The sequence below is a fragment of the Lipomyces doorenjongii genome (assembly GCF_038497915.1).
Source record: "Lipomyces doorenjongii strain NRRL Y-27504 unplaced genomic scaffold V1508scaffold_30, whole genome shotgun sequence".
Taxonomy (NCBI): domain Eukaryota; kingdom Fungi; phylum Ascomycota; class Lipomycetes; order Lipomycetales; family Lipomycetaceae; genus Lipomyces; species Lipomyces doorenjongii.
The window spans coordinates 82,761-106,930 of NW_027118097.1; the positions used below are offsets into that span (position 1 = coordinate 82,761).

Here is a 24,170-nt window from a genome sequence, read left to right on the forward strand (position 1 = left end):
ACATTATGAAATCACCGCCGTCCGCTTCAAACCGTTGAATAACTCCATCTGCGTCTTGATCGTATTACTTAGGTATACGACGAGCAAAATGTCTTGCAAGTGCGAATTGAATAGCTTCTCCAACTCGTCTGCGTCAATCCTAGGCGCCAGGCTGAGGTTCGCGACCAAGAATTTGCCAATCGCAACATTGCCCGGGGTGGTGCCGTCCTGTACGGAGGACACATAGGCGCTAACACGTTCCAACATAGCGATGACTTCTTCAACCGATTTCTCGAGGCTGGCGATATCGCTGATAATCGATGTGTCTCGGTTCTCGTTGTTCTTCGCACTCGCAACCAATTCAACTATAGGATTGTTAGCATTGGACACCAAGTAAGCGACATCAGTTAGGAATACGCACGCCCGCTGCGTTCAGACTCGGAGTACCGCAGCTCATTTGGGACTGGAACAAACAAGCAGCTTTCTGAGATCTTGTCTGGTAGAACACCGACGTTTGTAGAGATGTATGTCTTAATAGATATGTCGGCTGAAGGGTTAGCCTGCATCGTAAGGTGCACGGCAGGATAAGGATATGTGCCGTCAGACACGGACGAGTAAAAGTTCTGGATCAATGCGCTGAAAGCATTAAGCTCTAATGATGTCGCATACCTGCCTTCAATTAAAATGATATCTACTAAATATAGAATGCAATTTAGCTCACCATCCAACTAAAATCTCTTTTGGGTTCGCTTTGTGATACAAGTTGTACATTGTCTTGTGGTATTCCATATCAATTTCAACCTGTGCACGTTATGTTCTGATCTTCACGACAATGCCAATATGCAAGCAATATCATACCTGAGCAGCAGACTCGATGTGAGGAACAGCGAACGCGCTTCTTATTTCAATCTCGGTGCCGTCTTCCGATCGCTGTCCTAGAAGTGTGCCAATAACTCTCTCTTGTCCCTCGTTTCTGCGCAACGTATGGTCTAGGATTGAAAACAGTGACTAGCCTAATCAGTGTCTACTCCCTAACGCTGCGTAAAGTGAATCTTACCTGTGGATGTATTATAATATTCAAAGGAGTCGGCGTGCTGCTAGCATGCGCAGTCATCATACTAGCAGGCTTGCTAAGATGGAGGAATGACCCGTAAGACATTATGCTGATTATATATCACAGTATCGCTTAAATTAATTATACAATCAATCGTTCAACAAAAATCCAGGTAATTTTGCAAGCCGGGCGTTAAGATCCGCGACTTAAAACCGATTTTGGTTTGATATTAAGTCGATTTTTGAAGTTCGTCTAGAAAATTTTTGTGTCTGTGGCTTAAGGTGTCCTGACGCCACAGTTAAACTTGTCGATGCGCATCAGCCACAGTTCCCCGAGGTCTCACTAGATATTTAACAGCGCCGCACGAGATCCTCTCAAAATCGAAAATTTTGGTTACTTACTCTCAAGCGTAAGATTTCTGTCAGGAGCAGTCCAGTTAATATTGCTGTATATTATCAAGGAATGACTGGTTCAAAGCAGTAGCGCAATGACGAAAAAAGCACGTGCAGCCAAAGAAGGCGTCAAGCAGGAAGAATCCACGAAAATATCGAGATCCGTAGATGGCGGCGACCAGGTCGAGATAAAATCGGAGAGGGAGGAAGAAGATGACAGTGATATTGAGCATGGAAATGCGTTAGTTGAAGAGGGAGAGGAAGAAAGCGACTCTAGTGATCCGTTTCATTATCATTTTAATCCCAATCAGGAATTGCTGAAGAGGATGGTGAATAATGCGCGGGCCAAACAATGGACGACAGAGAAATTTAAATCTACTGCCAAAGCCGATGGAAAACTGGCAACGCATAGCTTGAGTGTGCAGCGTCCAGGATCATTGACTTTCCATGAAGAGCTCAACAGTTCAGCTGCCACTTTAGACGCTTTGAAGGTGGGTTAATTCTGTCTTTTGGATATTCGTACTGCTAGCTAACATTCTATCAATAGGTTAAAGGAAGGCTAGTCTCACCATTCCACGAGGTTAATAAAAAACACTGTTCAGAGGGTATATATATAAATGAATTTCATGAGACCAGGACTATTCCTGACAGACGCAGGTGAAATATTTTCTAAGTTGCAGAAATCTCTGCTTCGTCCGATATTTTCGAACGAGGACCTTCTCTTTGCTCCTAGATCTATGTTAAACGCCCAAGAGATCCAGAACATTTATGCACTGCATGCGCTTAATCATATCTTTAAGTAGGTGATCTCATTCGATATTGCTTTAGACGCGCTACTAACGTTGTAGGACACGAGATACGGTTCTGAAAGACAATGCGCGATTAACGAAGCTGCAACCTTCCGACATGAACTCCTTAGAATTGCGCGATCAGGGCTTCACACGGCCAAAAATTCTAGTAATCCTGCCTACTCGCAACTCCTGCCATCACTTTGTCGACACGTTAATCCGATTATCTGGCACTTCACAGCAAGAAAATTTAAAGCGTTTCAAAACAACATATTACTCAAGCGTGACTCTGCCAAAGACGAAACCCGAGGATTTCAGACAATTATTTGCGGGAGACAACGATGACAATTTCAGACTTGGCGTGAAATTCACGAGAAAGACACTGAAATTATTCACTGAGTTTTATAATTCCGATCTCATTATCGCGAGTCCGTTAGGCCTCCGTCTGGCCATAGGCGATAAAACGTACGTTTCTATTCAATATCTTTTGGCCTTGTGATATTGCTGACAGTACATAGGGATAAAAAGCGTGACTTTGACTTTCTCAGTTCCATTGAAGTTGTGATAGTCGACCAAGCGTCAGCAATCGCAATGCAGAACTGGGACCACATGATACAAATTTTCGGCCATCTCAATCTTATCCCGAAGGACCCGCATGGGTGCGACTTTAGCCGGATACGAAACTGGTATTTGGATAGCGAAGCTAAATACTTACGGCAAACACTTGTGTTCGCAGAGTTTATTACCCCGGAGATTAATGCCTTATTTTCACATCATTTGCACAATGTTGGTGGAAAAGTCAAATTTCGTCCGGTATATACCGGAGTTTTGACTGATATTGGAGCGAAATTGGATCATGTATGCGAAAGTCGAAGTTGTAGATGACCAAGCTGTCTAACGCATTTTCAGGTCTTTATGAAATTCTACTCTTCCTCGCCGCAAGAAGACCCAGACAAGCGCTTCAAATACTTTACGACGAAGGCTCTTCCATCGCTCATGCGCACGACGTCAGCGTCCTCTTCGGGTACCGTGATCTTTGTCCCGTCCTACGTCGACTATGTTCGAATTCGAAACTACATGGAGCAAGAGCATCAGGTCAACAAGAAGCTTGGCGCAAGCGGGTTCAGTTTTTCTGCGATTAATGAGTATTCTTCTGTTTCTGATGTCACACGGCAGAGAGCTCTGTTTAGGGATGGTCAAAACAAAGTCATTTTGTACACGGAAAGACTGCATCATTTCCGACGGTACGACATCAAAGGAGCGGAGACGATATTTATGTACGGCTTACCAGACAATCCGACATTCTACGTTGAAATAGTCAGATTCCTGCTGCAGAGTGTCAGTGATGGAAGAGCCAATAAGGCGGCTATCTCGGTAAAATCCATGTTTTCAAAGTGGGACGCTTTAAAGTTGGAGAGAATCGTAGGGTCTTCAAGAGTAGCTAAGATGTGTGCTGGATCTGGCGAGATTTTTGAATTCTCGTGATTTATTTTTAAGCATTTGTATTATTATGACATGAAATCACATTTAATTTTGTGGTTATGACAGAATTAATAAGGCCAAGGCTTGGTTGGTCGCGCCCAATACAGTAATTAACATTACGCTCAAAATATATGTTGCGGTCCTATCATACTATGTACAACAAATAACTCCTAGAATCCGAGGTTTAACTAACTGTATATACTTTACAAATAAACATGGCCTACTAATGTGGCCATCGATCAACTGCTATCTTCCACTTCTTGTAGTATTATACTATTACATCCCATACGGCGGACTTTTCTCTATTCAATTGTTTATAGTTTACTGGGTGAAAAGCGAAAACTAAATACTAAATTAGTACCCATTCCTTGTCACACGTGAAGTCCTAACTTACAGCCATGATAATACAACATATGGAGACATACGGGCTAAGCCGTTCACCTATCCGCGCAGCTTTCCAGAATATGCCCAAAATACTAAATCCGAAGTTAACAAATCCTCCGAAATACAAATAACCTAGTAGCGGTGTTGAGTAGGCAACTTTGATTCTGGGACTACATACCCATGTCTATTCCGATTCATTATTGCGGGGATAACTTGGTGCGCGTAAGTAGCTGTGCATATCAAGAGCAGAATCACTAATAGTAGCGACTGGAAGTTGAATAAGGCGGACTATCATAGGATTTATTATTAGCTCAGTTCGCGCGGCAGCTAATGACAGGTTGAGCTTACCATGATGCCGTGGCTGTAGAGTTAGCGAGGCCAGCGTCAATCGTCGTACAATAAACCTGGTATCTACAACACCAAATAATCACCGGATTATATCACTTATTCTTCCCGCGGGACTGAATTATAAGTTGCGTGGCCTACGCTCGAACAAAAGTGGTGGAGCGTGATCGATGAGTTGTGAGGACACTCGGTCATTTAGCACGAACACCTTACTTTTTAATCTTCCTGCTGCAGTGGCGCCGGTTTCCGGTTTACCCTCTCTGTCCCAGTAAACATATTGAAATGCAATGCTTGATACACCGCGTCATCCCATACCTGGCTCAATTCAATATATGTTCTACAACTCCAACCTCGCTTAGACAAAACCGCACATGCATCCAGAATTCGTAAGACGACCATATGCAAAATAATCAAAATACACCACACCAGCAGCCTACACGCCATCTGAAAATAGACACCTAATCTTACGCAAACCACCAGCTTATCAAAACGACAATTAAAATCATCACCATTCAGCCAAATAAACATGCAACCACAATACCAATATAAATTAAGATTCATGAAATGTAATAGTTGATGTACCTTACTACCGAAGCATCCATGCAATAAAAACAACTGAAAACAATTAAACACTTGATGACTTTTAAAGCAGAACTAACACGGAAAAGCCCAACAAAGACACCAATTCCAATCTGAATTATACTGCAATTATAATGCCATCGTGACCGTGACGCTCTGACTGTGGACTAACAATGTCGGCGGTAGATCTTTACACCACAAATCCAGCTCCTCGAGGTAAGCGATGGATTCTTCTTCTGACTGATAAGTATTAGCCATTGGTGCAGGCAACGTGGCGAACAACACTGCGGCTTCCCGAGATTGCGTTCCCATTAAATCGTTCAGGATGAGATGCTGAGCACGAGCAGGGAGGTCGTTAAACGACAGATATCGTTCGTCATGATAAGGCGATGTTAAGGTCGACACTGTTCGGGACAAGTTCGAGCTGCTTCCTCTAGTGGACAGCGCAAGAGGGTGGTAATCGGTTGGGCCAGTTGCCCCCGGTGTAGGTGGAATACGGGAATGTGATGCGAATCGAATCGTCTTCTGACCATCCTCCTCGGCGAGGACTTCAGAATGTGGCATGGTCTGTCCACTGAAATGCGGAATAGATCGTCGTGTTCGTGAAGATCCAGAGATAGAAGTAGCCAGCGATGATTGATGTGTGATTCTTGCCCTCGTGAGGGGGACCTGCGAATCGATAGCGGAAGAATCCAGGGTTGATAGTGGAGCTGACGGCTGAAATGTCGATTCTGCAGCGCTTCGTTCGACATCAATCAAGTTGCGTTGCTGCTCTTCTTGTAAACGCTGCTTTGCCGATTGTGACGATTCGTGCGATGTCTGCTTGTACAACGTAGCTATCGACGATTCGGAACTTGATCCCAGCGACTTCTTAGACTGGGACGTCGTGCTAGGCGATAGATCATGGCCCTTGCCACGGCTCGAACTGCTTCCCACACCGGTATCTTCGGTCGAATATCCGGTGTCAAACTCACCGTCACCAGCAAGCTCATCTTCATCCACATCCTCATCATCAAACGTCGAAGAGTACGCAACTTCCTCATCCGCCAGTCTGCTAGTCTGCATGCTAAATGACATGCCAATCTTTTGCACTTCGGTCATAGTCTGACGGCGCTTGCGAAGGTACTTTTTCAGTTCAGGCACATCATTTCCTGAAGCAGTGGAACTAGGACCACCGGCCGCAGCAGATACCAGCACTGATGGTCCAGCGCTGCTTCCAGGATGAATATCAAGTACAGCGGACGGCGCCAGCGCGACTTCTCCATTCAGATAGCTTATCGGAATTGGCTTTCCTCGCTCGACAAGATCCGCACGTTCAAGTACTTCTCGTGCTTCCTGGAGTTCAACCCACCACGCCTCATCACCAACAGTAGCAGTCACTTTACCTGTCTCGTCTGGCATACCATGAATAAGAGTTTCGTAAGCTGGAACCGAACCATCTGACAAGCAGAACACGCAGATTTCGGCCACAATTCGGAGATTGTCCAGTAGAGTCTTGACGCGACCGCGCTCTTCCTCAACGTCTTCCTGATATTCGACAAAAACAACGACACGGGTCTTGTAGATTTTTTTCCATGCTGGAACTGTTCGCAAAATGGCACCAAGCTGAAGAATGAGGGTATATGTATCGAAATTTGTGCTCAAGACGCTGCCCTCGCCATTCGGCTCAAGAAGATGAGCAGACATCTGGATCGGCCACAAGTCGATATACTTCTTCTGACGAGACTCTTTCGGGATCCATGAATACGGCAGCTCGAGCTCGCTGAATCCACGAGCAATCGCAACATTGATCTGCATCGCTAAAAGATCCTCGATGACGTTGACATACTGTGTGACTGACATAGACGTACCTGGCTTGATGTTGTCTGTGGGTAAGCTGTCGATGTTGACTTTACTTTTAAACGAATGCTGTAGCAGTTCTGGTCGCGACTCGGCCTTGGTAGTCACAGGCGTCAGGCCACCGGCAGCCATACGAGCTCGGTATGAACCAACGTCAAAAAATCCAAGGACGGCAATGTTTGGTTTCATTCCACCGAGACCGGCCTGCATGACAATATTACGTGCACCCCAAACAAAGTCAGGATCAGCCGCCATTTGAACAAAAGCTTTGACCTTGCTTATATCACGGAGCTTAATCCAGGCGCTTTGAAGCCGCCTCATTTCAGCAAGACCACCTTGAAAATCATCCATGACCACTACATGCCCAAGAATATATAGCGCACCCTTCTTCAACGAATTGCAGAAATGAATCAGGTTCCATGAAGATCGGGGATCGTGGACCAAAAGTAGGACCTGCGGTCGCCAGAACTTTACATGATCTTGGCGCAAACGAAGCAGATACTTGCGAACTTGGTGGTAAATCAACGACTGCGAGACATCACCCCAGGTCTTGGGCGGCGTGACGTAATGAATGATAATGAACAGGCCAATGAGAACACCGATAATGATACTCGCATAAATACCGTCGACAACAAACATTGTAGCAATGCAGAAAAGACCGCCGGCAAGCGCGGTGACGGAGTTGAAGAAGTGGAATGACGGTCGGAAATTTGGCGCGCTACCAATTTTGAGCAAAAAGCACGCAACGTTGGTAACGATAAATGTCATTAAGAAGGCCATAGTGACAAAGCTTGCAATTTGATTGATTGGTAACAATATCGTGGCCTGACACAACACGTATGTGATGATAACGGCGTAAGTAGGTTCGTCTCCGCGTTTTGTACCTTGTTTGAATATTCGAAGCTGTGGCAAAATGTCATCTCTAGCAATAGCTTGCAAGACTTTAGCTGCACCTAGAATACCGACAATAGCCGAAAACAACGCAGTCGACATCTCACCAAGTAATATAACATACTTGGACAAGTTAACAGTCTGCAAAACTTGGACATCTGTGTAGAGCAGCTGGCGCGGAATCGATGCGCCCATCGCAATGATAACAATGGCGTAGAACGAGAATGTCATTAGAAGACCGTACAATGTTCCCTTGGGAATGCTCTTTCCAGGAGACTTCAAGTCACCGGACATACTGGCGCCGGCGAAAATACCTGCTGTCGCCGGAAAGAAGATACCGAAAATAGTGCGGAAATTCTCACGGCCTGACATTTCACTACCTGCTGCGCCTGCTGTAAACATAGGCAGGGTGTTGTTGCGAAGAGTTTCCAGGGAAAGACCCGAATAGACGGTGTGAAACTCTGGCACGTAGTGCTCTTTGACGAAAAATGCTGATAATGGAACAGAGAGTGTCGACAGTACAAGAATGACAAATAAGACGTATCCTGCTTTGGTAAACGCAGAGGATCCTAGCATGCATGCGCCCGAACAGAGCAGCAATAGGCATGTGGCGTAGAGAAATTCGAACCACTATCAATTAGTCAGGAACCGGTGCAATACTACGCCGTCAAAATAAGGTAACATACCCTCCCTTCCGGAAGAAATTGCGAGGTAATACCGTACTCATTTCCGAAATTCGATAAAATTGGCTCAACGAAACCGACAACGTTCAGAGCAGCATTCAAAACCTGACCGATGTAGAAGACTATACCAATACTGCCACCGAATTCTGCCCCAAGTGACCGAGAGATCATATAATAAGCACCACCGCCGCGAACTGTGCCATTTGTTGCAATTGCAGAAATAGATAGCACCGTAAGAAGATCGATGACATATGATATTACGAGAATGCCTAAGGTGGCACGCTGATTAGCCAACCAAGTCACCAATGTCTTGCAGTTACGCATTACCAATCATTCCAATGACTCCAACTTGGCCTAAGATAAATCCGAATCGCAAGAACATGAGGATTGACAGTACGTTCAAGGTTGTAGGAACAAACACCTAAATGTCGTCAGCATATGCGATGTTGCAGATAACTGAGCTCCAATTTCACGAAGACTCTAATGAACAAAGAAATCAAACATAGTGAGGTTGTCCATGCTTCCCCAATGCCATCAGAGCCAACAAAGATAGCTGAAATTAGACACGTACTCCAGAGAAAGTTCCCATCTTCGCAGGCTCCTGGGACTGCTTTTCATCAGTGAAATGCTCATCAAATGCCCGCCGCCGAGGGGAATAACACCCCTGCAGGCGCTGCCACAAACTTGGCGGCGCCATAATTGGACGAATATAAAACTATGGAGACAGTTAGAGTCCAGATAGACCCGCCTTGGTGGTAGTTAGAAACTAGATAACCAGTTCAGCAAAGAAGAGCAAGCAAATATCGCAAGAGTCTTGCTGGAGGGAACAAGCCAGTCGTCGTTGGCAAAATTATTATGCGGAACAGTATGCACTTCGAGCACGTAAACTTTCGTACGTTCCGCACCTAAATAATAAATGCATTTAGATTTTAGCTTATCGCAGTTCTTATGAGGTTACAGCCGGGTAAGGCTTGATTGATCCGGATCTTCAAAGCTCCTTAAGAATAGTATTAGTAATATGAAAGATGGTTAATGATATTCTACTAACGCGTGTGGAGTCTTTCGTATACGTGGATTCTCAAATAGCACGCGGAGTCGTGTTTACGTGGAATGTGGGTTGCAGCTCTAAAGTGAACAAGTAAGGCGTTAGGTACTGATATCTATCATACTCGATTCAGCGAGGAGGACTCTAGCTTAACTGACAGTTATGCCATCTTAAATGCCCTGTCCCGGACTCGTCACTGATGCGAACCAATTATATATGTACACAAGAAGGTTTGCAGAAAACTGGCGCATTCTTCTTGAATGATGGGGCACGAGCTGATCAAGACCTGGGGCCAGAGCACGTGCATAAGTTATGCGCCGCGAGCCTTCGGGTTCGTGCACTCAACTGAGTCTCCCGTTTAAGGTGACCCGGTCTGTTAAGCGAGACTTTGTGGTCTGACCTGAGAGTGACCAATATGCCTTCTCGTTTGGACACTTGCCAGCCAAAAGCATACTTGGAATTGCAAGGTTCATCATATGCTCTGTGACTATCAAGCTATCAGGTGCAGGGGAGGGATACTCATTTACCAGACGTCTCGTTTCGCACGCTTAATCTCGCTCTTTGGTATCATAGCAATATTTGCCATTCGACATCGCGGCGTATTGAAATTTTTGATACACAACAATTGTCATCAACTGCTCGAAGTCAAACCGACGAAAGATTAAAGTCCTAAATTTCTGTCAATTATCCGTTTTTGGCGGTAAATGGGTAACTAGGGTTTGACCAGCAAAAAATAGGTTAAGTGTTGTCAGTGGCGCTCAACCGTCAAGGACTAACGCGTGACTCGCCGGGATTCAGGGCACGTGCGAACCTCATGCACTAAACTCAATGTAAGAAGCTCCTTGTTTATACCGTCATCTCTGACATTTGTGGCATATTCGCCATGTTTGAGTAAATGTATTTTTGTATATCCCGTCTTTCGCAGAGCTAATTTCTTCTCATATTGATGCCTCCAATAATTGCCGGTGTGACTTCCTCTGCTTATCCTATTTGCGAACTCAGATTTTTATTATCGGCTGAATATTGCGTTATATATTTCTGACAGTACTTGTTTACGAACGATTAGTTCCCCACGTCAATAACAGCCCAAGCGGTAACCGCCTATCCAGTAATTACGTATCATGACATCGCGCTCGATTGATATCCCACGACGGGCAAGCAACGCTAATGGTAATGAGAGCTTCAGCGGCCCTGCGAGCGACTCCATTGCATCGTCAGCTGCGTCTAGCAACTCCATGGCGACCGCTTCCTCCTCGTTGGACGATCAGCGAGGCGCTCCAGCGCGCCCCGTATCATCGTTCCCTGCTACTCGTCTTGGTACCAATAGTCAGCAGGTCCCGAATGGTGCTTCCTACGCAGATATTCCCAGTTCCTCTGTGACTACTACTCGACAGGGTGGTGTACAGCTGCACCATCAGTTTGGTTCGGTTCCTGCGTCGTCCACAGCCGTGATGTATCCTAGTCCTGTGAATCCGTCTCCCGCACTGTCATATCTTTCAGCAAGCCATGTTCCAGGTACACCTCCAGCTACTACCGGGGTAAACGCATCCGCCGAGTATGACTCTGGGTTTGTACGTACCATCGGTCGCCATCTCGTTTCTCCAAAGCCGTCGTCTCCGTCTCCATTCTCTAAGATTAACGTCGCGGACTCGAACAACAAGAGCCACTCCAGGGCAGCCAGCGTGCACAGCGCATCTAGCAAAGTCAGTGGTGGAAATGCTAACGATGGTGACATCGATCCCAATTTCTATTCCTTATCACTACAAGGTGGCGATATCACTCGCCAGCTCTACAACTGGCAGAGAGAGCACGAGCAAAACTCAGACGTCAGTTCAGCTCGACGGGGCCGATCGCGATCTTTTAGTGCGCTGCCTCGACCTGAGTCCGAAGATGACACTCTCAATTTCCATAACATCAATATTCCTGGCGGATTTCGACGAAACTACTTGTTGTCCAAGGCGAAGCAACAGCAACAGCATCTGTATTATGGTACAAGTGGCGATAGCAATGGTGGAGAAGGAAGCACTGCCAATGATGACCTAGACACCAATTTGAATGTTGCACCACCACCTGCCCGACCATTTTTAACTCGTAACTTCTTGGAGTTCTTGAGTGTATATGGCCATTTCGCTGGAGAAGAGCTAGAAGATGACGACGACTACGACGACGAGGAGGAAATGGAGGAGGATTATGGCGGCGCATCGTCAGTGCGAAGTCTAGGTGAGGAAGGGCTGACTCACAGACTTCGACGACACCTGAGTCGGTCAAGTCGCGGTTCCGACGAATACGATGAATATGAGAATGCGTCTCTGCACTCAATTGACGAAGAGGCCGCGTTGTTGACTGGTAAGAAACACGCTACTGCAGCCGGTGCTAGACATCATGGGCAGATTGTGCAGGACACTAGCGCTACGAAAGCCGTCTTGTTATTACTTAAGGGTTTCGTTGGTACCGGCGTTCTGTTTTTGCCAAAAGCTTACTACAATGGTGGCATGCTCTTTTCCTCAGCGGTCCTATTCTTTGTTGCAGTCCTCACATATTACTGCTTTGTTTTGTTGATTGATTCGCGAATGCGTGTTCAGGCTAGTTTCGGAGGTTAGTGTTTTTCTCCTTACATTACCTTTTGTCACATAGGGCTAACGAAGCGGAATAGATATGGGTGGTATATTGTATGGCAAGAAAATGCGTCTTCTTATTCTTACATCCATTGTCCTATCACAGATTGGCTTTGCCGCAGCGTATACCGTCTTCACGTCTGAGAATTTGCAAGCGTTTATTCTCGCTGTTACTGACTGCCGCGTGTTTGTTCCGGTCCGATATCTCATCTTCATGCAGATGATTTTTTTCGTTCCGCTTTCTATGGTTCGCAATATTTCCAAGTTGTCCGTGTCAGCATTGATTGCCGATTTCTTCATCTTGCTCGGTTTAGCATATGTGTACTTCTGGGATGGCAAGGTGCTGATTGACCACGGTGTCTCTGACGTCGCTGCGTTCAATAGTAAGGACTGGACTCTCTTCATTGGTACTGCCATTTTCACCTTCGAGGGTATTGGACTTGTGATTCCAATCCACGAATCCATGAAGCGGCCCACCCAGTTCTACTCTGCGATTGGATTGGTTATGGCCATTATCACATTCGTTTACATTGGGATGGGTGTTATGTCATATGCCGCGTATGGCTCCAATGTTGAAACTGTCGTTATTCTCAACATGCCGCAGGACAACCGTCTCGTCAACTCTGTCCAGTTTATTTATGCGATGGCGATTCTTCTCAGTACACCACTCCAGCTCTTCCCTGCTATACGTATCATGGAGAACGCGTGGTTCGTCAAATCTGGCAAGCATGATCTTCGTGCCAAGTGGCAAAAGAACATTTTCCGCATGGCCGTTGTTCTTGTCACTGCGTTTGTGGCGTGGGGCGGTGCAGATGACTTGGATAAATTCGTCGCGTTGATCGGATCATTGGCCTGTATCCCACTAACCTACGTTTATCCTCCCCTTCTGCATTATCGAGCGTGCGCGACGTCGATGTTCAACAAAGGCATCGACATCTTCATATGTGTCTTCGGTCTTGGATCCATGATTTACACGACTAGTAATACGATTGCAAGCTGGGCTACCAGCACACCCGACAACGATTTCTTTAGATATTGTTCTTAGTTACGTGCGGTCGGAATCGTAATCTTTCGTACGAAGCATAATACTGGGTTGTCGCACTATCTATCGCATCGGTATCTGGTTGGATTGTTGGACTTTTATTGAGTCGTTTGGTTGGATTGCTATCTCGCAAGGGATGTAAATGTGTGTTGGAGATGCTCGCGATAATTTGCTTGCGTGCGAAGACTTCTTGGTCTAGCGACATACATAAACATTTTTGTCTTTATTTTGCATTCGGCTGATTGTTTCGTTTTGCATTGTTGTCATGCGTTGGTTTGTACGTATTTAGGTATGATTTGGTTGAGGAGGATGTTCATAAAGTGTATAGTGTGTTAATAGTGTGTGTTCCACGTGGAGAGTTAGGTGGCAGTGATGAGTCTGCATTCACTGTAACTCAGTTGGCTCTAAACTCTGAAAAAAGGACAACTTTTCCTTTCCCACGTCAGTAACGTCCATGCGATACGATAATCGAACCGTATTATACAATCCACAAAGTTGTATCCAAAAAAAGAGTATATCATCTACAGCAATTTTTGCTCTCGCCAAACGAAACGTATAAATATTTGTCTTTTGCCAGTCTACAACAAATCGAGGACAAATCTATTTCTACTCTTCTATGTGTTCCGCACCATTATACGCCGGCTCTAACACTTTCCACGCACACTCGACGCCTTCTTTCGAAAACCGGGCTAAGATCTCTGAAGCGATTGTCTCAAAGTTGTGGGTTGCGAGGGCAAGAATTGTGGGACCGGCACCAGAGAGACAGATGCCGAGGAGGCCAGGATGTGATTTTGGCGTCACGGATAGGAGAATTTCGGTTAAACCCGGGATCTAATTTGGTTAGTGACGAAATTGACAACTGTTCGAGAATACCAGACAGGTAGCATACCAAGGTCTTCCTGTATGGTTGGTGAACTTTGTCCTGCATTGCCTGATATATCAGATCTGCGTCTGGCGGTGACCGCGTTAGCGCAGTTGTGAGAACAGCTAATCGCTGCAAATTGAAAATCTAGTCCGCATTCGTTAGGATACTAAGTAACTAAATATATTACACTGCAACAGCGCATACCATATCCTTCGCGCTGTACATTTTAGGAAGAACGCTGCGTGAATTTGCCGTCGAAAGCTCGAAATTTGGAATGATTGCAATCGCCTTGACCTCCTTTGCCCATCCGAACTTGATGTAGTGGCCGATACCATTCGGCGGCTCTGGTGGTTTAAGACCAGTATCCACACCACCGGCCGGTTCAGGGAGCACTTCGCTCAGCGGGATCTCCTTCCGTTCCATATCTACCGCATCCAACTCTCTCAGATACGACCCAACAAATCCACCCATCATTGCCGCTGTTACATTATCTGGATGCCGTTCAATCATTAGACAGTAGTCCATCATCCGGTCCTTCGAAAGTCCAAGCTGTCCGATAGCGTTGGCAAGCATAACGCCAGCAACAACAGCAGCACCCGAGGATCCAAGTCCACGACCTAATGGGATAGGATTAACAATATGCACAAGCGTTGTCGCAGGGAATGAGCGGATATCGTGGCATTTGAGCACGTAAAGCGCTGTTCGAGTAATCAAATTGCTGTCAGCCACTCGCGGAAGATCCATAGCACCTTCGCCTTCATAGCTGATTTCACAGTTCTGTGGTACGCCCGAAAGCGAATCGTCGACTTTCACTCGGAGCTCTAGCCAAATTGAGAGTGCTAGGCCAACGACGTCGAAGCCAGGACCGATGTTGGCGGACGAGCAAGGCACTTTGATAGTGAATGATCGTGGCATCTTCTCTATCGTTATCTAGACGCTGATGGTGCTCAATTAGTCGACTTCACCGAGGATTAGAATGTAGAGCGATTGAATAAACGGGGAAGACGTACAAATGAGTGACCGGCTCTACTGTAGGCTGAAGAGTTGTATCCAATCTTTACCTTCTCGAAAACGGTGGGCCGAAAGTGGCCAGTTACCATTGTGTTAAGGTCAGCTATAACAGCAAAAACTTAGAACTGGGTCAGGTATTCTTTGCTGTAGTATTTGAGGGCACACCCGTTGGGAGCGTGGCCAATGCTGACCCGCAACTGAGTTCAATTTACCTTGCCAGCTCAAATAGTCATCGTGAAGGGCAAAAAAAAAAATTTAGAGCGCAACTTTGTTGGCGAAGACGCAGCCCGTACTTGCTTGCTGCAGTCTCCTCAACGCACCGGACAGCCTTGCTCGTCTCCCTATTTCTATTGTTGCTCTTCGATTCTGGCCCATCGTCGTCTCGAAGAGCGAGTGAGAAATGACCGCACACCTGCGAATCCTCCTCGTTGGCAATGGGGGCCGAGAACACGCGCTGGCGTGGAAGCTCGCCCAATCGCCTCTAGTTGACCACATCTGGGTCGCTCCCGGCAATGGCGGAACTGCTCGTGGCCTCAACAAGGTTGAGAACGTTTCAATTGACAGTGCGGACTTTTCGTCACTTGTGAACTTTGCGGTGGAGAAGAGTGTAGACTTGGTGGTACCGGGTCCTGAGCAGCCGCTTGTGGATGGTATTGAGACCCAGTTCAGAAAGAGTAATGTTTGATCTGGTATCCCTGTCTTGGACCATAGGCTAATTTGGGTACATAGTCGGTATTCCATGCTTTGGACCATCTGAGTCTGCTGCCAGAATGGAGGGATCCAAAACATTTTCCAAGGACTTTATGAAGAAGCACAATATCCCAACTGCGGAGTATGAGGTTCGTGCTCATAACTAAACCTCGCCATAAGAAGTGTATGTGTAACATGTTCTAGAATTTTACGTCATACGAGATGGCCAAGGCATATGTCGAGTCGGTCAACCATAATGTCGTCATCAAAGCATCGGGTCTTGCTGCTGGCAAAGGTGTCTTGATTCCCACTTCGAAGGAAGAGGCATATGGTGCACTCAAGGAGATCATGGAAGACAAGGCATTCGGGGACGCTGGTGATGAGGTCGTTGTCGAAGAATTTTTAGAAGGCGATGAGCTCAGTATTCTCGCTTTCAGTGATGGGTACACCGTGGTCGATCTCCCCCCTGCGCAAGACCACAAACGGATTTTCGATGGTGACAATGGCCCTAACACTGGTGGTATGGGTACTTATGCTCCTGCTCCTGTTGCTACGCCTGCGATCATCGACGAGATTAGACGGACAATCATCAAGCCCACTATTGACGGGATGCGCAAGGACGGCTACCCCTTCGTCGGTCTTCTGTTCACCGGTATCATGCTTACCGCGTCCGGTCCAAAAGCTTTAGAATACAATGTCCGATTTGGTGATCCCGAGACACAGTCTGTGTTACCTCTTCTCAGCAAGGACACCGATCTTGCGGAGATTTTCTTGGCTTGCGTGGAGCACCGACTTGACGCTATCACAGTCAAAACTACAGGCCAATTTGGCGTTACCGTTGTTGGGTCCGCTGGAGGATATCCCGGCAAGTACAGCAAGAACGACGAGATAGTTATTGATCCTCTCGAGAGCGATGACACGTTCATTTTCCATGCTGGCTCGTCACTGACTTCTGAAGGTAAACTTGTTTCCTCTGGTGGTCGAGTAATTGCTGCTTCTGCCGTCGCCGACACTCTCGAGGAGGCTGTCAAGAAGGCGTACGTTGGAATCAGCAAGATCCATTTGAAGAATATGCATTATCGAAAAGATATTGCTTACCGGGCGTTTCGCGATACGAAGCCAAAGGAAGAGGACGTGATCACTTATGCGAAGTCCGGTGTCAATATTGAAAATGGAAACACCCTTGTTGAACGAATCAAGCCCAGCGTTAAGGCAACCGCCCGTCCGGGTGCGGATGCTGAGCTTGGTGGATTTGGTGGTCTGTTCGATCTTAAGGCTGCTGGCTTCAAGGACCCGCTTATTGTTGCCGCTACTGATGGTATCGGCACGAAGGTCAAGATTGCTCAGCTGTCTGGAATCCACAATACAGTCGGTATCGATTTAGTCGCTATGAATGTTAACGACCTCGTCGTTCAGGGCGCCGAGCCATTGATGTTTTTGGATTATTATGCCTGTAGCAAGTTGGATGTCGATGTGGCTGCTGAGTTCGTTAATGGTGTTGCGGAGGGGTGTCTGCGTGCTGGTAGCGCCTTGGTCGGTGGTGAGACTGCCGAGATGCCTGGTATCTACCATGGCGATGACTATGATGCAGGTGGAACGGCGATCGGCGCAGTGGAGCGCGGATACACTCTCCCTGACTTAGATAGCATGGTGGCGGGTGATGTCCTTCTGGGTCTTGCGTCGGATGGTGTCCATTCCAATGGTTTCTCTCTCATTCGAAAGATTGTTGAACATGCTGGTTTGGCATATGATCAGGACGCTCCGTGGGATCGCTCCACAACAGTTCAGAATAGCTTGCTTATCCCCACTCGGATATATGTCAAGACATTACTGCCTGCTATCCGTGAACATCTAATTCTTGGTTTGGCTCACATCACCGGCGGTGGTCTTATTGAAAATATTCCTCGGATGCTCCCCAAGCATCTCGGCGCCAGCATTGACGCGACTACATGGGATATTCTCCCCGTTTTCAAATGGTTGGGTAACGCGGGCAATGTGCCCAAGACTGATATACTAAAGACCTTGAACATGGGTATTGGTATGGTTCTTACCGTCAAACCCGAGAACGTCCAGAAAGTCAAAAAATTGTTGACCGACGGCGGTGAGAAAGTTTACGTTATCGGAAATTTAGTCGAAGTCGCATCAGGAGAGCCTCAGTGCGTTGTCAAGAACAGTGAGAGCCTATACTAAGTTTCGCCCGGGAAAATGAAAGCAAGTATTTAGGTCCCTTACTCTGTATATTTCTCTGATAGTTGTTTTGATTTGAAATTTTGTTTCTGAGGGATTGACGGTATTTGCATTACGGATGTATCGATACGTGAAATAAAAGTTTAGATATCTTTCTTTGAAGTTTGGTCGTATTTTGTACATTAATAAAACACCGTTGGCGTGCATTTGATAATATATTTCCTCATATTGTAGAAGTTATAAATATCATCGGGGTAGGGTTTTATCGCAGATGAGGGTTTCACTACAAGCACATGCGAGGAAATGATTGAAAGGAACAAAGGCCCTCGGAGTCAGCTCCCGGCGATAATTTGGACTCAACCAATCAAGTTTGTTGTAGTTGCAATGGGTAAAGGTAGTGGGAACTAGAATATTCGGGCATTTACTGCCATTCCACATGATTTTGCGCTCTCAATGAACTCATTCACGGGGTTCGTTGCCTCTACCCTGCTCACGCTCCTCTATGTTGGGGTGCTCTATATACACCCCCGCAGTAGACCATCCGCTATAGTGTCTCGCAATGATGACGACGTGATAAAAACGAGGGTTACAGCAATTACACTTAGCTCGATTCTGTCCGGTGCTCTTACGGCATGGATCTTGTCGAACGATGGCTCGATATCTCCGGAACATGCTCTCAAATCATTACGAATATGGCCCATTCCGCCAGCCTTGGAGTTGTTTAGATCCAGTTTGCTGATTACAGGAGTATTGTTTATTGGGCCTTTGGTAGAGAAGGTTGTGTTTTCTAGAGGATGGAAATATTTGAGGGCGGATATCGAGATTGCGTTGACCGGGTGGATTGGGCGCAGGAATTACATCATTGTAGGGTCACTCCTCAGATGACGTAGAACTATGCGCTAATATTGGTTAGGGACCACTGACTGAGGAATTCGTATTCAGAGTCTGCATCGTATCTATCGAGCTGGCGTCAGGAATGTCACCTTTAAAGGCAATTTTTTTGTCACCATTATACTTCGGCACCGGTAAGCACAACAGGTGAGATTTAGTTAATTAGCTGAGCTGACAAGAGTAGCACATGTACATCATGCCTACGAGGTCTACCTGGTGCAGCCCGATGCGCTTACGTTCGCTCTACTAAGTTCCCTTTTTCAATTCGCATTCACAACTATTTTCGGCTGGTACGCGACCTTCCTTTTTCTCCGAACAGGAAGCTTCTGGCAGCCATTCATCGCGCACGCATTCTGCAATATTATGGGCGTCCCTAAATTTGGGGCGAAGTTAGACGGGCCGCAGTGGTATATGCATGCATACAACGTGCTGTTGGTGAGCGGAGCAATCGCATTTGGGGCGCTACTATTTCCGTTGACGAAGACTCCGAATGCAATTATATAAAGGATCTAAAAGCGCAGATGCCCAAATACATGTCATACATAAATACAAATTCCTTGAAGCGCGTTACATACATTGTTCTTCTTATTTCAGATTTGGGCGTGCAAGTTTGGCAATGCAGCCTGACAGCTGTAATAAAGTTCCCACACCGTCTAGAATTCTCATATGAGTGAACCCGATTTCCTTTGTAAGGGTTAGTGAGATAGCTTTAAACCGCCTTACTATAACATACCTTGATATATTCCATTTTCCTATGCTCATTTATCTCGTCCATACTCTTGATGACTCGGAACATAGTGGAGATAATATCAACAGCACTGTAGCCTTTGTCCCACAAGTCTGTGCGCAATATCTCCAGGGCAGTCTCAACTTTACCCTGGTGGCACGCCTTCAACATGGCTTGGACAGCAGTAGGATGCGGCGTATCAACAATCTTAAACACATTTTCACCATTCACAAACCCAAATCCGGCGACCGTACTCTGCAAGTTATTGATGGCCTGTCGCATATCACCCTCCGCGGCAAATACTAACGCCGCTAATCCGTCGTCACTGTACTTGACTCCCTCGGCGTCGATAATCGCCTTCAATCGCCGGACTACTTGCTGATCGGTAAGTCTGGAATACCGCAGAATCGCACATCGAGATTGCAATGGCTCAATAATCTTATTCGACTGATTGCAGGCAAACGCAAACCGAGTAGTTGACGCGTAAATTTCCATAGTCCGACGAAGAGCTTGCTGCGCTTGCGCTGTCATACTGTCCGCTTCGTCCAAGATCACGATCTTTTGACGGCCTGGTGGAAGATTGACATGCTTCTGTGCGAATGCTTTTATTCGGTTTCGTACTACATCGACACCTGTATCTTGTTAGTTCGTCAGGGAGCCCAAACGCGAGTACATTTACGTACCGCGCTCATCAGATGCGTTCAGCTCCAGAACTCCTTCCTTATAATTGCTCCCCAGTAGCGTCCGTGCTAAACATAGAATAGACGTTGTTTTACCAATACCAGGCATTCCCTATTCGAAACTAAGTACCAATTACTAGACCTCTTCACGAATTGACTTACCGATATGATAACATGGGGCATATTTCCATCTCTCGCAATGATCTTCAGCCTCTCTATCGTCTCCGTATTGCCAACTACGTCATCCAAAAACACCGGTCGATATTTCTCCACCCTAAAACAGTCAATGGAAATTATCTCTGTACATTGTAATATAATTGTCACATACCATGGTAACTCAGCACCATCAGCTCCATTGGATTTACCATTCGCAGACGCGAGAGGGAACTTTGCCGCGGCAGTGGATGATTCGCCTACTTCTGATGGCATCATATTTTGCACTAATTTCACAAATAGTAGACTCAATCGCACAAACTTGGGACCTAAAGAAAATGGTAGTATGTGTTAGGAGGGTACTGATCAGTACCCAGACAACTTTTGCAAAACTCTTGAAGCTCTAGTTACAGGTGCGAGAGGAGACAACGCGTTCGTCACAACGCGACGAGTCTGTGGCGGTGCTTGCGGCGGTGAAGCGACGCGTCAATCTTTAGCAAACTATGTTAGACGACCATTAAGCATGGAATTATCGCATATATGGGACTTCAGTTCCCCGAGCTGTACATTATAATAAAAAATTCTAAAACCATTCTGACCATGCAGATCAGTCAGCTTCGATGGTGCGTTATATTCATTGGCGTGGCGACGGAATGACAACGGACGCGGACTCTGCTATCATACAGTTTCTACAACCGATTGAGACCATGGACAGCTAATAGTGGTAGTATGTAATCTGAAATTCGATACTGAACTGTGTAAGATAACAGTATAGTGCTATTGGTTCAAGGGAATTCAGCGCAGATTTCAGACGCGCAAAATTACACTCATGATATAACTGGCTAGTACTATCAATAATCATGCAATTATTCTATGGCACACGTATATACAAAGCATAGTAGCTGACTGTTCTACTTCCAGATATGATACACTTCCTCCCTTTGTGGTATTCGGAACTCGGCACTTTTGATTATGCGACATTTGGAGCTGACGACATAACTTTTTGCCTTAAAACTATAAGAATCAGTTAGCCTCGCACTCTGTAGTGAGGAATGAAATAATGCGAAATGTACCTTCTTCAACCATACGCAGGTTACCCATCTTGCCATTCACTATAGTCTCAAGGTCGACGAGATTCTTCTGCAGCGTGGAGACCTTGTTCTCGTAGAATGCGATAGCGTCTTTCGGTTTCTAGCAACCTCATTAAAATCCCATGCAAGAAACGATTCACATGTTGTGTTTACTTTCTCAATATAATATCCGGTCCCAATATCAACCATCACTGTCTCAATATCTTCGATTACCCCGGGAACGTATAATGAGGTAGTCAATGGTACTAGTACAGATTTGCCTGATCCCACAAGATTAACACTTCCCTGATCTGGAATGAACAACAAATACGCCTACCTTTATTCTCTGCTTGGAATGTCTTCTCGATAGTCCCAATACATTCTTTAAACTTCGATTGTGCTGCCCGTAGTTTTTGGAATGATTGTGAAAGGTGTTCGAGCTCTTGCTCCAACTGTGACTTGACGTCTGTCAGCTGCTGTGCAGATAATGTTGTTAGATCGACTATAAAAATATTAAAAAATTAGCGTACAGTGTATTAATTGGCTCAGAGCACCAACAAACACAGTTCCCCCAACATTTGGTTCTCTTGATGTAAGATGTTGACTATGAAAGAAACCTACCCGTTTTTTGCTGTTCAGATGACATTATTAATTTATAACTGCAATCGAATGCTCTGAGCCTCAACTGCAGTCGCTCTATGACAAATTGCAGTAAATTCGACTGTGGCTGGGATAGCTGCTGTCTGATGCAGAAAAAGTTAGATCAGTGTTGCAACCAGTGTTCTGCGATGAGCATCTATCATATATGGGGTGACGTCTGCGCCCTCTAGCTTAAATATTTTCTACGATCGTAACATCCCCTCAACGTAATCGACCAAAAGGTTGTATTCGATAAAATGGATCCGGCCGAGCAAGTAGAGGTATTTCGAGTCGTTGGTTAATAGACGAAAAGTTTCTAAAATAACAATAGCGGTTATCAAAGCGAAGTCGTAATCTCTTTGGCAAAGACTATGGATTTTCACTGGACTATAACGAGCCAATAAGGTACACAATGTATAGATATCGACAGCTGTATCATAACTAACTCACGGTTTCTAGTCAGCGGATCAAGTTTTCTTCCAAGCTTCGGAACGAATATTTAGCTGCAAGAGAACCTCTCCCACCACACATTGAAGCCAAACTACCGCCACCATCACGATCATTGAAACGCGAAGACACGACCCGTAAGGAAATAAATCCAATATTAAACGAGTTAATTCCACCTCCTCCGCCACCAGGTACCTTGTCTGATACATCAACGTCCACGGCGGTAGCAATTCGGCAAGGTGAAAGACCACCAGGACAGGCTGCCGAAACTCAAATGCAACTAACAGTTCAGCAGCAGCGAGCACGATCTGGAGCCGGTGGGTCAAGGGCATTGACAGAACGCCGTGCGAATGTAACGCAGATTAGGCCCGAATGGCACGCACCTTGGAAGCTCATGCGAGTCATATCCGGACATCTTGGTTGGGTCCGTAGTGTTTGTGTTGAACCTGATAATCAATGGTTTGCAACAGGTGCTGGTGATAGAACAATAAAAATTTGGGATTTAGCAAGTGGCACATTGAAGCTCACGCTCACGGGCCATATTATGACCGTTCGAGGTTTAGCTGTCTCTCCCCGGCATCCTTATCTGTTTAGTTGCGGAGAGGACAAGATGGTTAAGTGCTGGGATCTGGAGCAAAATAAGGTTATCAGACATTATCATGGCCATCTAAGTGGAGTTTATTCGCTGGATTTACACCCGAATCTAGATGTTCTTGTTACAGCGGGTCGAGACGCTGTGGCCAGAGTTTGGGATATGCGGACGCGGATGGCGGTGCACGTGCTAAGTGGACATAAAGCCACCATTAGCTCTGTCAAGTGCCAGGAGGCGGATCCGCAGGTGGTTACGGGCAGTATGGACACACAGGTTCGATTGTGGGACTTGGCTGCGGGTAAAACACAAACAGTACTCACTCATCACAAGAAGTCGGTTCGTGCGCTCACTATGCATCCGACGGAATTCACATTCGCAAGTGGAAGTGCCGACAATATCAAACAATGGAAATTCCCAGAAGGCGCATTTATGCAAAATTTCGAACCCGCTCATAATGCTATTGTGAACACCCTAAGTACTAACAGCGATGGGGTGATGTTTAGTGGTGGCGACAACGGAAGTATTGCTTTTTTCGATTGGGAGTCCGGCCATAAGTTTCAAGAGATGGAAGCGACTGCTGTACCTGGATCGCTGGATGCGGAGAATGGCATTTTTGCCAGCACGTTTGATCATACAGGATTGCGCTTGATTACATGTGAGGCAGACAAGAGTATTAAGATCTGGAGAGAAGATCCGGAGGCCACCCCAGAAACACATCCTGGCATTGAATGGAAGCCTAAACTTGGACGGCAAAGATACTAGCCCAATACGAAAGCTCTTTGTTGTGGAGAAAATGAAATTGTATGGATTATAGCGTGTTTCGTGTGAGGTTTGACGTGATATGTAAAATACTGTACAATTTAAAGCTGCTTATCGCATTGCTTTCCTTTCCTTGCCGTGACGAAGACGAAGACGAAGACCAATTATCGCCCTCGAGTATCGGGAACATTCCCTCCACTTCGCTCAGCCTTAACTTTCGTCAGCGTTGCCTCAAGCCGCGCTGATTGCTCTATACGCGATTTCAACGTTAGTATCATGCCTTGTCAGTACCAAAGGCACATAAGTAGCCTACTTGCTGAATCAGAGTAATTATCCTTGGC

The 24,170-nt window shown here is 46.0% G+C and overlaps 11 protein-coding genes across 11 annotated transcripts; 5 read left to right on the forward strand and 6 right to left on the reverse strand.

The window, feature by feature from the left end:
• Positions 1-3: 3 nt before the first annotated feature.
• V1508DRAFT_404723 (JAB1/Mov34/MPN/PAD-1 ubiquitin protease-domain-containing protein) lies at positions 4-1,096 on the reverse strand (the record flags this gene model as incomplete). Its single annotated transcript, XM_066938648.1, has 5 exons — positions 4-344; positions 401-648; positions 701-780; positions 838-987; positions 1,037-1,096. 5 exons carry the CDS (start codon positions 1,094-1,096, stop codon positions 4-6), a joined length of 879 nt encoding a protein of 292 aa, XP_066795337.1.
• Positions 1,097-1,398: 302 nt separating this feature from the next.
• Positions 1,399-3,833, forward strand: V1508DRAFT_418871 (uncharacterized protein). The gene is made up of 6 exons (XM_066940517.1): positions 1,399-1,916; positions 1,973-2,030; positions 2,083-2,224; positions 2,274-2,678; positions 2,732-3,071; positions 3,123-3,833. Exons 1-6 carry the CDS (start codon positions 1,521-1,523, stop codon positions 3,696-3,698), a joined length of 1,917 nt encoding a protein of 638 aa, XP_066795338.1. The 5' UTR covers positions 1,399-1,520; the 3' UTR covers positions 3,699-3,833.
• V1508DRAFT_387409 (uncharacterized protein) lies at positions 3,700-4,658 on the reverse strand. Its single transcript, XM_066937845.1, has 4 exons — positions 4,428-4,658; positions 4,258-4,367; positions 4,090-4,171; positions 3,700-4,037 (listed from the first exon to the last, which is right to left on the reverse strand). Exons 1-4 carry the CDS (start codon positions 4,428-4,430, stop codon positions 4,017-4,019), a joined length of 216 nt encoding a protein of 71 aa, XP_066795339.1. The 5' UTR covers positions 4,431-4,658; the 3' UTR covers positions 3,700-4,016.
• A 474-nt stretch (positions 4,659-5,132) lies between these two features.
• On the reverse strand, positions 5,133-9,113 carry V1508DRAFT_397958 (amino acid permease-domain-containing protein; the record flags this gene model as incomplete). The annotated part of the gene is made up of 4 exons (XM_066938185.1): positions 5,133-8,363; positions 8,420-8,685; positions 8,744-8,837; positions 8,988-9,113. 4 exons carry the CDS (start codon positions 9,111-9,113, stop codon positions 5,133-5,135), a joined length of 3,717 nt encoding a protein of 1,238 aa, XP_066795340.1.
• Positions 9,114-10,361: 1,248 nt separating this feature from the next.
• On the forward strand, positions 10,362-13,602 carry V1508DRAFT_418880 (transmembrane amino acid transporter protein-domain-containing protein). Its single transcript, XM_066940518.1, has 2 exons — positions 10,362-12,056; positions 12,115-13,602. The coding sequence occupies exons 1-2, from the start codon at positions 10,583-10,585 to the stop codon at positions 13,119-13,121; spliced, it is 2,481 nt and encodes an 826-aa protein (XP_066795341.1). The 5' UTR covers positions 10,362-10,582; the 3' UTR covers positions 13,122-13,602.
• On the reverse strand, positions 13,431-15,161 carry V1508DRAFT_371669 (GHMP kinase). Its single transcript, XM_066937492.1, has 4 exons — positions 14,994-15,161; positions 14,188-14,942; positions 14,008-14,127; positions 13,431-13,949 (listed from the first exon to the last, which is right to left on the reverse strand). The coding sequence occupies exons 2-4, from the start codon at positions 14,896-14,898 to the stop codon at positions 13,725-13,727; spliced, it is 1,056 nt and encodes a 351-aa protein (XP_066795342.1). The 5' UTR covers positions 14,899-14,942; positions 14,994-15,161; the 3' UTR covers positions 13,431-13,724.
• A 108-nt stretch (positions 15,162-15,269) lies between these two features.
• V1508DRAFT_418886 (phosphoribosylglycinamide synthetase) lies at positions 15,270-18,073 on the forward strand. The gene is made up of 3 exons (XM_066940519.1): positions 15,270-15,668; positions 15,724-15,833; positions 15,889-18,073. Exons 1-3 carry the CDS (start codon positions 15,395-15,397, stop codon positions 17,872-17,874), a joined length of 2,370 nt encoding a protein of 789 aa, XP_066795343.1. The 5' UTR covers positions 15,270-15,394; the 3' UTR covers positions 17,875-18,073.
• Positions 18,074-18,192: 119 nt separating this feature from the next.
• On the forward strand, positions 18,193-19,408 carry V1508DRAFT_418888 (uncharacterized protein). Its single transcript, XM_066940520.1, has 3 exons — positions 18,193-18,735; positions 18,785-18,896; positions 18,947-19,408. Exons 1-3 carry the CDS (start codon positions 18,325-18,327, stop codon positions 19,264-19,266), a joined length of 843 nt encoding a protein of 280 aa, XP_066795344.1. The 5' UTR covers positions 18,193-18,324; the 3' UTR covers positions 19,267-19,408.
• V1508DRAFT_157892 (P-loop containing nucleoside triphosphate hydrolase protein) lies at positions 19,052-20,917 on the reverse strand. The gene is made up of 5 exons (XM_066936062.1): positions 20,498-20,917; positions 20,332-20,443; positions 20,173-20,281; positions 19,496-20,121; positions 19,052-19,446 (listed from the first exon to the last, which is right to left on the reverse strand). The coding sequence occupies exons 1-5, from the start codon at positions 20,599-20,601 to the stop codon at positions 19,348-19,350; spliced, it is 1,050 nt and encodes a 349-aa protein (XP_066795345.1). The 5' UTR covers positions 20,602-20,917; the 3' UTR covers positions 19,052-19,347.
• Positions 20,918-21,292: 375 nt separating this feature from the next.
• On the reverse strand, positions 21,293-22,038 carry V1508DRAFT_355710 (Prefoldin; the record flags this gene model as incomplete). Its single annotated transcript, XM_066936967.1, has 5 exons — positions 21,293-21,336; positions 21,396-21,513; positions 21,567-21,673; positions 21,730-21,894; positions 22,014-22,038. The coding sequence occupies 5 exons, from the start codon at positions 22,036-22,038 to the stop codon at positions 21,293-21,295; spliced, it is 459 nt and encodes a 152-aa protein (XP_066795346.1).
• V1508DRAFT_418896 (WD40-repeat-containing domain protein) lies at positions 22,030-23,951 on the forward strand. Its single transcript, XM_066940521.1, has 3 exons — positions 22,030-22,312; positions 22,363-22,436; positions 22,491-23,951. The coding sequence occupies exons 1-3, from the start codon at positions 22,289-22,291 to the stop codon at positions 23,830-23,832; spliced, it is 1,440 nt and encodes a 479-aa protein (XP_066795347.1). The 5' UTR covers positions 22,030-22,288; the 3' UTR covers positions 23,833-23,951.
• The last annotated feature ends 219 nt before the right edge of the window (positions 23,952-24,170 follow it).